The following is a 13,611-nucleotide window of genomic DNA, read 5'->3' on the forward strand; positions in this document are numbered from 1 at the left end:
GTTCTGTATGACTGACAGACAAGCTCTGCTGTTCTTTTAGGGGCTGTCCATGCGTTTCAACCAGCCGTCTTATTCTCAGATGGGTATGGGAGCACCAAACTCCTACTTCCCCTTCAACGTGGCCGCCTTGGCCTCAATGAGCAACCAACAGTTGGAGGTAAGTAATGAGCTCCACATGCACTTTTCACATTCCTTCAGCCGGCAGCTAATTGTGGCATGCGTCCCTAGGAACCAACATTTGCCGTTGTGTTCTGCCAGCTGCTATTTACATGTGCTATGTATCTCAATGAAAATATCAAATTCAGAGTTGTTTTCATCCTGGGCTTGTTTCATCTCGTCTGGTGTTTTCTTCTCACACTTTGTTTTTCCTCTATGTGTAAGGATTTGATTAACCAAGGTCGACAGAAAGTGTTGGAAGCATCTAGTGCTCTGAAGACGGTGCCTAGGGAAGCACTGGAGGACATTGTTGCACAAGTGGTAAGTGAAAGGCAATTCTCTACACTAACACAGTTTATTGTAAACGCCTAGAACGAAGTTCTTTCCGGTTGATTGCTGTTAGTGAACATCCAAACGCCTCTGCCTTCAACTAGTAACGTGCTGCATGCTTTCCTGTAAATGTGTGACAATGACAGTAGTGAGAGAACAGCATAAATAGCATCTGATCATAACAACCTGCATTACAAGTTCTGTAATTCATCACTCCAGTCACATTGCACTTACATAGCAATACAGTTTTTTGAAGAAAGTATTAAACATGAAAACACATCAGCTATGTCATTTTCATTTAAAGTTACAAGTTCAGCTGTGGCTCTCCAGTGTGCTTGTTTTTACTCTAGTCTGACCTCAAAAGACTGGATTTCCATGTCAAAAAAGGCAAAATCTCACGCCACACATATAGATTACATAATTACACAAACCAATAGTAGTGTTTTACATCCAGGGCCATCTTTTCCAGCTTAAGTTTAGTTATCTTGAACTCCTAACCCAAACTTCTGGCTTTATCTGTCTTGTTTGAATTAACAACATACTGTTTTTTTCCTTGATTCACATATTAGACACTTAAGGCTGGTTTATACTTCTGCGTTGAGTGATCAGGATGACCCACGGAGCATGCTTTATGCACTGCCATGCATTTATACTTCTGTGAGCTGTTTGTGTTGCTCTGCAATAACACTTCCGAAAGGCTAGCAGGCAATGGGTATTTATGTTTCTTCGGTGGTATTTTGTTTTTTTCTGAACGCTACCTTACTGTACATGTAGCTAAACTCGGGAACCGGTGGACGTGCAACAACTTTCTTAAATTTTGTTCAAATGTTGTCCAAAGTGTTTGACTCCAAAAAAGCATAAATATAGTTATTTTCCTCGATTAGTTTGGGCCGGGTGCGTCCGGCCAAGCTCCTCTGTCCGGGTGATGTTACGTAATTTGTGGCAAATGCTGGAAGGTGATGTGACGCTCTCCACATGTAGCAAAATCATAGAGCAGGGCTACTCAGTTGGCAGCCCGCGAGGCAATTTGTTCTGGCCTTCCAAATAGTGTGACCAAGACATCAAAAATAAATTTACTTCAGTCGAAAAACAGCCGATATAAGTATGAAGTGATGTGCGTCTGTTCAATACAGCTCAAGCTGTAGTTGAAGGCTGCACAGAGCGTGAGTCACCTGAAATTAAGCGAGTGAGTGGGGCGAGCAGCTGAAAACATTTGGATACCTAAGCTTAAAGGCTTCTCGTCGCAGCGTATCTGTTGCACGGAACGAAACTGCTGCAACTAAAAAAAAGTTATGCCACCTATGCTCTAATTTAAAGTTCTAAGCTTATACACCAAGGCTAAGACGCACGCACACTGGATTAACTATAGCAGCAGGCCGTTCACATATCGCGTCTTTTCCGCTGGCAGCTTTGTTATGTTCAATGTTAGAAATGTCAATATGCGTGCGCAAGCATGGTTTGTTTCTTCCGAGCTTATCTGAGTTCTGTTGCACAGTTGTGCTCAATTGATTTATTTAACTACAACTGTTTATTAGCAACTGTTAATTAAGTTTAAAGTATGATACTGATTAGAACTTGAAAGGGCAAAGAGATCTTATATTCTGAGAAGGTCTTTAAAAAGTCTTAAGGTGCTTTCACACCTAGACTTTTGTTTCGGAACCTGTCTCGTTTGCCCAGTTAGCGCGGTTCGTTTGGCATATGGGAATCCATCAATCCCTCTCGGATCCGTGCCAAAACAATCACTCCGAGATCGCTTGAATGAGGTGGTATCGGCTCGATTAAAACAAACTCAGGAGCGGATCGATTATAGTAAAAAAGTGATATGATCCGAGCCTGGTTATATCACAGTGTTTTATGGATATGATAGGCATACGGCTATATGAAGAGAGAATTATGAGTATGGCAGGAGGTCATTTAACAGACATCCCGAGTCTCCCGCAAATGCACAAAGACTCCGCGTTGCCCGAAAACAAGTGATAATTTCCTGGTAATCACGCGTCTCCCTCCCGGTCCTCAAATACGTCGGGCACCCTTTTCACCCCTCCTCACCGCATCCCTCCTCGCTCTTCAGACACGTTGCGTGCACCTTGTCAAACCCCAAACCACCACCCACCTGACAGCTAAGCAGGACTCTGCAAAATAAACCATGAAACTCGGACAAATGTGAGGAGAGTTTACTCACACGTGACTTGTTTTAGCTTATTTGGTCCGTTTAGAAACTTTGCAGTGTGAAAGTGAACCGCACCGAGAGCAAAGAGCAACAATGTAACAATTTTAATCCCTGTTTTGGAACAACTGAATCGATTCACAGGTGTGAAAGCACCCTTACGAAGATATTGGAATTACCTTTAGGATTCCTGCATATACCCTGAAACACTCGCTCCAACTGGTTCGCGCGGCTCTCACCCACGTCCACACTCGTCAACAATAGAAAGCCGACCAATCACAGAGCTTGCACTACATGTCGTTGCAACATGTAGTTAAATTTTTTTAAGAGATGTGCGTCGGCGTCAGCCATGGCGAGGGCTATGCAGCCACGCGAAGGCTGTGTCGGAGCATACGCTTGACGCAGAAGTATAAATCAGCTTTTAATGCTCTAGGTTCTATGTTGCTTCTATTGATAACACTGACCAAAAGCTAATTAGCACTTTACACTTATCCTGTGACTTAATTTTCTTGAAAAAGGCAATAATCATTGTTGATCCTTGTTTTGTCAAACTGCTTCAAATTCAATTATTATTTTTTATTTACTACAGGCAAGAATGAAACCTTAAAAAGAATGTTTTTAAGAAATGTTTGTGTGATAAAACAAGCTAAAATGTATTTAACTTACACTAAACTAGAGGTCTAAAGAGATTTGCCTAATTCTGTAAAGATCATTCTCAAGCTAATGGCCACTTGGAACATCATAGCAACCAGCAAGAACAATTGCTTAACAATAGTCATGGTCATTCCTAATGATGAAAATTGTGTCGTAAGGACAATGGACAGAACGTGCATGGCCAAAGTATACTTTGGGCTTTGAGGCTGTGCTTTTTGACTGTATGCTTTGCTTTGTCATCAGTATGAAGTTTGTGTTGGGCTGAGTTCTGAACAACTGCTAAATGTGTTTGTGTGTCTGATGAGCATGCAAGTGTTTGTTGAGGTCTGCAGAATCTAACAGGTGTGGTGTTTTTGGCAGTGGAAGGAGAATCCAAGTTTACCAGAGGCCCAGGTTCACTCCATGGCTCTTGGGAGGCAGGCTGGGTTCGAGCTGGAAGTCAAACACAGGGAGGCCATTTATCGTGATGTCCTCAGCAAGCAACAAACTGTAAGTCTACTCATCTCCTTGCTGTTTTTTGACTTCTTGTGTTTCTACTGGTGCTTAAGTGATAAAAGTTTTAAACTTAACGAGGAAATGCCAAAATTATTTTTTTAGGCCACCTATAGGTTCTTAAAAACTTTTTTAATTAGGAGTACATTGAGTTTTTGGCCACTGAAAATTATCGGTCGAAAATGGCATGACTCAGACCAGCATTACTCGCGTTACTGAGCAAACTCAGAGCACTTTTTAATCTACTTTAGCTCTCTTTGCCAGTCTCTTTGCAGTCCTTACTTTTATACGGATTACATAAAAAGAGATTATTTGTTTTCGACTTGAATTGGTTAATGCAGAAGTAGACATATCAAGCTTTATATAGATATCATAAATCATCATCTTTGTTGATTATTTGCTGAGTTTCCTTTCATTTTAGCGACGTGTTTTTCTGACCACAGTCTGCACGCGTCTCATGCAGACGCTTGAAATAATAATGCCTCGTGGATGTGGTCGCATTAAAACCAATGAGATTAGACTGAGAAACTAGACATAGCGTTGGTTTCCAACTGATTACTTTATCAAGCAATGTTTGTTTTCAAAAGTACTTTTTAAAGTGCATTTAAAAGTAGACACTTCAAGCTTTCTAGAGATACATGTCTCATCTCTGTGTGTTTCGTTTTCACAGAGTTTCAGCGCATTTTACTGACGCACTTCTAAAAGCAGTTCACGGAGATAGAAAAGACAAATTGCCTACACTGTTTGTTTTGCTTATTTTGCAAAAGCACACACGTTTGTTGTTGTTGTTGTTGTGAGTGTACACAACAAAAAGTAGACACAATAGATTTGATTGATGAATTGATCTTATCTTTACGATCAAAACTGAAAGTGTAATTTAAGTTCATTTCAGCAGCTTGACGACACTAAGGATTAAAACGTGTATACGTGGTCTTCGACCTCAGGGGGTTAATTACACGAGTTCTTTTTGAATCACCCTGTACATCAGTTCAGAAGAAAATCATCATTTTTTTTGTAAAGGGGGAACCAGAGACCCTTATATAACAAGACTTTCCAAAAAGTGCCATCTCAAAGTAACATCCAGTCTCTGTTTGTTCTCCAGCTAATGATGTACGTGCAGAAGGTGCTTGCCAACCGGAAGGTCCAGGAGCAGCAGTTGGCCATGGCGAGACAAGGAATGCTGCTAAACCAGCTGGCCATGCAGAATGGTCTTACAGGCCCCATGAATCAGATGGATCTGCTGGGGTTGTACCAGCAGCTCGGAGCCCTCCAGGGCCTTCCCACCCCACAGCTGGGCAAGAACCCAGGCCCATCTAAGGGTCTGTAAACGTTCGCACCCATCCTACCACTCTCGGTGTACAACACAGCTGGACTGATACAGCCAGGACACCTTCTAAAGCTCCTCGGTAGTAAGAGGAGATCCTGGGACATTTTTATTTTGGCAGTGCAGTCAATTTGTGTATATAGCCTTAATGTTATTCAAGAACTTTGTTTTCTTTTTCTCTTACACGTATTTAAAATGAAAAAAAGATATTCTCCCCAAATGCTTTTAGGCATTGCAGGTTTCTTTCCCCTTGAAATAAGGGCTGTGCATATATAAATAATATTGCAAGGAAAACAGCGCGATTGAGGAGGGACCATAGTGTTTCTGTTTCGTAACCATAGAGAGGATTTCGCCCAGTAACTACGTAATATCTGCGCTCATACCTTCCTAGTAGTGGATTGTTAATGGTACCGTGATCGCCAGTGCTCCAGAGACACTGCAGCAGACACCTTAAATGTAACGTCAAGTCAAATGGCCTTATATTACGCAGCTAGATCTCTTCAAATGTTTTAAAAACCCCTTTTTCTAATCTGCTTTTAGGTATTTAAACTTGTTGTTGCTAATCATGCTATGGAATGTCCGTGTTGTTAAAACTGCTTGCTGAAATCCTCTGGACTTTTGTAACATCAGACTTCTCGTTGTAGTGTTGCCTAGCATATTGTTGTGAGTACTGTTTATAATTTCTCTATTTCAGTTGCGTTCATTTATTTTTTTGTTTTGCTCTTCTCGTTTCTTTTCCCCCACTTGTGTTGGGTTCACGCCTGTGTTGGCGCCTGGCAGGAGTTAGATACATGTTTGTGCGGTTTAACTGAAGTTCAACCTGTTCTGATGATCTAAAAATGCGGACACTTTCCTTATCAGGTTAGTGCTCGGGCTGTATTGTTCTTTTCTTGGGCACATCTCCACTTCTGATGCTAAACTAGATGTTTGTTTTTTTATTTTATTGGCAACTGTAAGCCCTTTGATATCCACAGGGTGGTCAGAAATGTAGAGGAACTTTTTCCCCTCTTGAAAATGTTCTACTGATAGCATACACACCAACAATTTCTGCCATTAATATGATCTGCTTATTAGTATTTAATATCACATTTAAATAAAGTGACCAAAAGGATGAATTACTTGCAGGTCTTGCTTGTTGGCCTTTATTGCTGTTGCACTGGAACAACATGGTGAAATGCAAATGTTATATGTGAAAACCTTTTCTTCCTCAACCTTTTTAAACCTTTCATGCTCAGTTTTGAACAGATTTTGTTAAGGAAATGCATTATTCTGACAATACAAACAATTTTTAAAAGTGTATTTAAAAACATGTGTTATGGTCACATATACAGCACATTAACTGCTGCAGTTTTTAATTTTCAAGTATTTAATGTTTGATCTCGTTTGGTTCTGCAAAATTGGTTAAGAATTATTGGGTGGTGTTTTGAATCCATCGTAATCTCTGGTCGCATAGCCTGACATGCACCTCTCAAAAAAAGTAACTACATGTAGCAACGACGGGCAAGCTCTGTGATTGGTCGGCTTGGTAGCTGTGATGAGTGTGGGCGGTGCTGAGAGCCGAGCGAGTGTTTACAAATGTCGAGTCTCATGAATGAGCTCCAGATGGAAACTGTTTTGTGTTTATCTTATGGATAAAGTTTTTGCACGTCCACAAGTTTTAGCTACTTGTACATCAAGGTAGCGTTCAAAAAAAAAAACATCAGCCAAGAAACTCGACACAGAGGAACATAAAAACCCACTGCCAACTAGCGTTTCGGAAGTGCTATTGCAGAGCAACACAAACATCATCCAGAAGCATAAATACACGGCTACACACAAGTCACGGCATTATAGGTCACGGCGCAAGTCACGGGGATCCCGCAAGCCATGGGTCATGGCGATCTCTCGATGGTCGATGCAGAAGTGTTAACCAGCTCTATGTCTACATATACAGTTGCAAATTTTTTAACCCAGTTCATTTAAAAGACATTCTGTTGGCGTGAACAAACCTGTATTATAAGCACAACAGACATCAGATCATAAACTATTATTAAAATGTTTGTGTGAATAGTTTAACTGTGTAGAAAATCTTTTATTTTTAATAACCACTAGAAAATGCTGCCTCTAAACTCTTTAATAGACTCTTGGCCAATTTCTCTAATAGTATCTGGCTACATCCATAATGAAGCAAGCTGGAATTGCATATCTCAGAGATGCAATGTCAGACACAATGGACTCTGTGGAGCTAGTGATTACAATGTAGATTAGTTCAATTTAGTTCAGTGTGTTTTAATTTTTCCTTCTGAAAGTTCAAACGCTGAAGAGCAAATGCATCGATGCACAGCTCCACAAGTCCCGAACCATGCAAGCCAGTGGTGACCGTGGCGAGAAACAAACTTCACCGATTGATGCAAGAAATGGGAGAAAAAAAAACTTGAGAGAAACCAGGCTTAGTTGGGCACGGCTATTTCTCCTCTGGCCAAACTTGTGCAGAGCGACAGTCTAGGCGCTGGAGGTTGGATAATGCTGGACGTCCATTGTGGAGAAGCTGCAGGTGTGAGTCGGTCACCGTCGGGTGTACCGGTTGGCCCACAGGATCAACGGGTAGACTAGTCTCGTATATACATGTCTTATATGCTAAGGTGTAATTGTTGGAATAGCCATTAATAAATTGTATGAGTAACTCGATCAATAACTTGATCAAATATTGTCCAATCACAACATACATCAATGGAAACTGTGTATATAGCAATTTGAAAGTAAATCACACTTATGACTGGTTTTGTGTCCAGAATTGTTTTCCAATGCTTAAAAAAATCAAGCATGTAATGATATCCTTCTGCTGGATGTAATCAAAGTCTGAAGATAAACTAGTCTGTAAACTTTATTCTCTACATTAAGGATCTCAAACGCAATTCCTGGATGGCCGCAGCTCTGCACAGTTTTGCTCCAACTTTAGTCAAACACAGCTGATCAAGGTGTTCAAGACTAATAGAGGCTATTAAGTAGGTCCTCTACATGATCGTCTATTAAAATTGGTCAACTCAAATCTGCAGACTGGCATTAACTCTGGCAATAAAAAGGGAGGAAATCATGTTCGTTTCAGACTGACGGTATTCTAGTCACACTCAATGTGCGCTTTGATGCTAGCGGCCAGAAGAGACTTGCCAGAATAGTTCAAGCTTATAGACCATTTTGAGAGATGTAAAAAATAACAATGGTCCTTACCTATTTTGTGTTTTACATTTTTAATATCCATAGCTTCCGAGAATCTAAAAAGGTCCACATATTGTTAGATAGTGTTTTGATAGCTGTTTTAACTTGAAAGTGGATTAAAATGCCTCTTGTTAGTTATGAAGTAGTTTGACAAGTAGGAAATGTTTATGGGCTAATGACATCGCCACGTTACATTGGTCTATATGCTTGATTCAACTTTACTTAATTCTCTGAATACATAACCTTGACACAGATGGGCTACAACAGCAAAACAGCACCCCATGTGCCACTCCTGTCTTAAAGCATTAGTTTACAGACAAATTAAAATGTCTTTGTTATTTTCAATTTATAATGTATGTCTTTATAATCTTGTACCCTTAATTTTACCTTGCTTGATCCAATTCTACGATAGCCAAGAGATCGTAACGTCCTGCAATTTAAGAAAACGCATCCAATTACAAAAAAAAAAAAAAACACCAGCAAATTAAGAAAAGGTCTTCATCTGTTTGACAGAACATGTGTTGCAAATCCTCACAACACCAAAAAAAAACTTCTTTCAACACTGAACACAACGGAAATGTTTTAAGCAGACCCTAAAACGTGACGGACCCAGGTACTTAAGTTATAGATAGGCTGTGTCTGAAATCGCTTTCTACTCAGTAGGTACTGCGTTTCAATTTACTACTCAATCATTAGAAAAGTACATTCTATACAGTGTAAATGTGAGTAGTATGAATTGAACTTCGACATACTACATCCGCCATTTTGTCATTATCACGTAGCCTATCCCCATCAGTTGCGTTGCTTCACGTTGATTCATAAATTCTCTTGTGGGGCATCATGGGATAGCATAACACTTCAGACTCTCACCAGAAGTAGTAGGTCATCCGGGTACTTCTTGCATACTGTTTCTGGAATTCTATAGGTGCATCCCAAATCGCATACTTATGCCCTCCTCTACGCCATTTTGTAGTATAAATAGTGTAAGTAGTGCATTCACACTGAAAACTTCTAAAAGAATAAATGCACTTTAAATTCTTGGGGCCTCATGTACAAAGACTTGGGTTGAATTCATACTAAAACATGGTGTACGGACAAAGCTGTTAATGTGCGTACGCAGTAAAAAATTCAGATGTATTAAACACTGCGAACGCAAAATCCCACGAATATTCTCTTTGTACATTTAAATAACTTGAAACTGAGCGCACGAGCACAAAGCCCCTCCCTGCCTCCTCCCCCTTATTTCGTCTTCAGATGGTGTCTTTATAGCAATGTCTGTCTAGTCGATCGCTAAGATAACATCGGGAAAGCTGGCAATCGCTGCTGGTCAACTGCATGGTATGGAAACCTACCTGCTAGACATGCAGATGATCCCATCCCATACAGCTGCCATTGCACGGCTCAAATTTACTTTGAAGTGTGCAATTTAACAGAATTACCTCTAGGAGTTGCCAATGGAAATAAAACAAACACACACAAAAATTGCACGTAAGCCAGACATGAAGTTGGCGTTAACCAACACACATTCTCACGTTAATAAATCCAAACGTGAGCGTGAAACCTGCCGTACGCAAAGTTTTTGTCTGTACCCAGTGTTGATACACGAGGCCCCTGGATGATGCCCTTATTCAACTTATTCAAGTGTGCCATTTAGGATGCAGCGTATGAATTCAGAAATACTGCTTAGCTCACATACTGTTTCTAGCATATTATATAGAATGGAAGTATGCGATTTTGGACACATTCATGGTTATATAGGCTAATAAAATACAAAAGACAAGGGTAACAGAAAAAAACAACAAAAACAACTCTCCTTTCAAAGATCACCTACAACTTCACTGAGCAATAGTCATGACACAATAAACGTTTTGCAGCAGCGTCTGTCACGTTTTAGGATCTCCTTGAAATATTTCCATTGTGTTTTGTTCTGTTTGCAAGTGAAAATTAAGGCGTTTTTGTAATTTGTTTGCGTTGTGAGAAAATTTGTGCAAATTAAGATCTTTTCCTAACTTGCTGGTGTTTTTTGAAATTCCATGTGTTTTCTTAAATTGTAGCATGTTTAGCTCTCTTCGTACATTCCCAGAGACCTTTGTTCATTTTGTGAGCAAGTTAAGATATTTTAGATCTACCTCGAGAGATCTCTGACCCTTCACAGACTGCATTTAAAGACATTCAAAGTCCTAAAAAGGAACCAACATGTATTTTCATGTTTCATGTATGATTTCAGTTGAATCACTGTAGTGTTTTAGTGTTTGGTTTCCTTTTCTGGACTTTGAACATCTAAGGACCGTTGCTGTGGAGGATGAGGGAGCTCTCAGATTTCATCAAAAATATCTTAATTTGTGTCTTCTACTTGATCCTTTGGAAAAGTGGCAGTTGGTAGAATTTTCCAATTAATCATTTATTCAACTGCATCTGAATCAACTGCATCCTAAACAATGCAGTAAAGGAAAAATCATGGTTTGGGGTTAGGTTCAGTATGGGGACATGCAAGAGATCTACAGAGTGTATGGCAAGATTAACAGCCTGAGGTATTAAGACATTTGTGCTCCACATTACATTACAAACCACAGAAGAGTGAAAACTCTTCAGCAGGATAGCACTCCTTCTCATACATCAGCCTCCTCATCAAAGATCCTGAAAGCACAGAAAGTAAAGGTGCTCCAAGATTGTTCAGTCTAGTCACCAGACATGAACATTATTGAGCATGTCTGGGGTAAGATGCAGGAGGAGGCATTGAGGATGAATCCAAAGATTCTTGATGAACTCTGGGATGACTCTGGCATGACTAAACTCACCATGACTTTATATTCTATACTGTACATCAGGGGTGCTCAATCCTGTTCCTGGAGATCTACCTTCCTGCAGATTTCAGTTGCTACCTATATCAAACACACCTGAACCAATTAATTAGGACCTGAACACCACTTGATAAATACAGGCAGGTGTGTTTGATATGGGTAGCAACTGAAATCTGCAGGAAGGTAGATCTCCAGGAACAGGATTAAGCACCCCTGCTCTATATTATATTTATTAAGTGACAGAAACTTTTGTCTAAGCAGAGTCAGACCTTACTACCCTAATTAAATAATTAAAAATTAAGGCATGATCATATTATATTTTAGTAAAATAAGCGTAATCTAGAGGCCTTTGCCTTTTATATAAGCCCCACTTCTGATACCAAATGATCAACTAGCTCACAAAGTTGTTGTTTTTCTTAAAACTTGGATGGGTGACAAGACTTATCATGGATTAACAGCTGAAAAAACAGCAGCAACTGCATATTGATATCACATCAATATGGACCAATCGTATGATGAATGTTTCCAAGCACTTTGTTGAATCTACACTATTGGCCCATTTTGGTACAGTACGGTACGGTTCTGTACGTTTTTATGGCCACTTCCATTGTCAAAATTACCTAAAAGCGAACCGTACCGTACCACTTTTTGGGCACCCTTTGCAAAGGGTACCAAAAGGTGGAGCTAGACATGCAGCTGAACGCTATTGGTTTAGAGAGAAGCATCACTCTCCCATACACAAGCAGAAGAACGAAAACAAAGAATTTTTAAATACACAGCTGAGACATTACATCGTAAAACTATATGCATATAAAAAACTAGCCAAAGACAAGCCTGAAAAAATGGAGCGAATGATTCTTTTAGCAACCTAGAACATGAACAAACTGCCGTGTATAACCTTGATACCCTTTAGGCAGTGAAAACGCAAGCCTGACCTGTATCGTATTGTACAGCACTGTACCAGTCGGTGAAAACAGACCTAATAAAGAATTACTGCTGTCCTAAAGGTGACAGAGGGTACAACCCAGTACAAGCAAGGTGCAGATACTAGTGAGTATTTATTTGCTAGTCTGGTCAAGTACTGCAAGAAACCCAATGAGAGACAGCCTATGTGTCTGTTTTTTTTATTTTTTTTTATTATGATCTCTTTTGGGACCTGTTATTAATACATCTGTACAGCGCTGCTAGTTGAACTTACCTTATATCTTTAAGATTTTAAGAAAGTTACAGACAGGTGAGTTTGAAGATGATCAGAGTTGGAGCAGAATGAAATTTAAATTCCATGTTTTAGATGTTTTTAGGCATTTTAAGTGTACCAGACCTTTCCCATGATGTTGGAGTTTTGTTGACAGATGGAAGTAAAAAAAAAAACTTGTGGTACTTTTATAGGATGTCCGTAGGCGTCAATTTAGAGAAATTAAAGGCCCTAAAAAAGTCTTAAATGCTATTTTATAAATTATTAGAATTTTGAACCAGTATGCCAACGTTTGCCTGAATTAAATATGTGAAAATTGGGATGCTGTGTAGCTTAGGAAATTAATGAAATTCTGTATCATGTTGCTTCAATTTACTGCAGTAAGCAAAGAAACACCATGATTCCTGCTGCCATAGGTACCACCTGCTGGATTAGCATTTTTATTCAGTACATCAATAACATTTTAGATTAGGATTATTGTCTTACAATCGTTATTGGGTAAATATATAGCAAGTTAAATTGTCGCCAATCATACCAGTTGAAACTAAAATGGCAATGAGGTCCTAATTTATGGAAAGAGTCTTTCTAAAAGGTCTTAAAATTCAATTGTGTATTAAAAACCACTCTCTGATTCCTGTATATACACTGTTTAACATGTCTAACTACTCCTTTAGTGTTTGAGATTTACAAAGTAATCAAAGTATCAATTATTGTTTTAGAAAATAGACACGTGTCCTTCCATTCAGAGACCTTCATTTGTTTTTGGAACACAATTTAAAATATTTTAGGTGAAATCTGACAGCTCCCTCGTCTTCTATTGACAGAAAGGTATTAATAAATATCCTCAAAACAGATCATGTACATTTATTGGTTAAATCATAAAGTGTTTGAACAGGTCCTTTTTACTGGTACCGGTAAATTTGTTCAGGCAATTTTCCAGAGAGAAGTTGTAACATTAAAGGTAATTTTGGAAAATTGACAGAAATAGCGTGTTCACGTTTAAAACGTGCTGACATGGTCGTCAACTCTGACCAATCAGACTAATTAACATCTGGATCCGGCACCTCATTTTAATGATCCCCCTCCTCACACGCACCCCCGCCCCGCCTTGTCCCACCCTGCTCTTCACTTTCTTCCACTACTCCCCAATTTCAACTGAATTCCTGGAGGGCCACAGCTCTGCACAGTTTTGCTTCAAACCTAACGCCTGTTTCACACCGCAAGCGTCAGCGGCGCGTGAGCGGAGCATGAGCAGCGCGTATGTCGAGCAGTAGCAGCACGCAGGCGTTTGCCTTTC

At 39.7% G+C, this 13,611-nt stretch overlaps 1 protein-coding gene and 1 long non-coding RNA gene across 5 annotated transcripts in view; both read left to right on the forward strand.

Moving 5' to 3' along the window:
- atrx (ATRX chromatin remodeler) overlaps positions 1-6,241 on the forward strand; it is an 81,231-nt gene extending 74,990 nt beyond the window's left edge. For all 3 annotated transcript variants that reach the window (XM_087280167.1, NM_200653.3, XM_087280168.1), the window contains 4 exon segments: positions 41-157; positions 382-477; positions 3,668-3,796; positions 4,902-6,241. In XM_087280167.1, coding sequence (XP_087136293.1) covers positions 41-157; positions 382-477; positions 3,668-3,796; positions 4,902-5,126 — 567 coding nt within the window. In that variant the 3' untranslated portion in view covers positions 5,127-6,241.
- The window catches only part of LOC147840776 (uncharacterized), a 1,215,461-nt gene that overhangs the window by 220,675 nt on the left and 981,175 nt on the right, over positions 1-13,611 (forward strand). The gene's annotated exons all lie outside the window — the stretch shown is intronic.

Source organism: Danio rerio, chromosome 14 (genome assembly GCF_052040795.2).
Source record: "Danio rerio strain M-AB ecotype USA chromosome 14, GRCz13ab, whole genome shotgun sequence".
Lineage (NCBI taxonomy): Eukaryota > Metazoa > Chordata > Actinopteri > Cypriniformes > Danionidae > Danio > Danio rerio.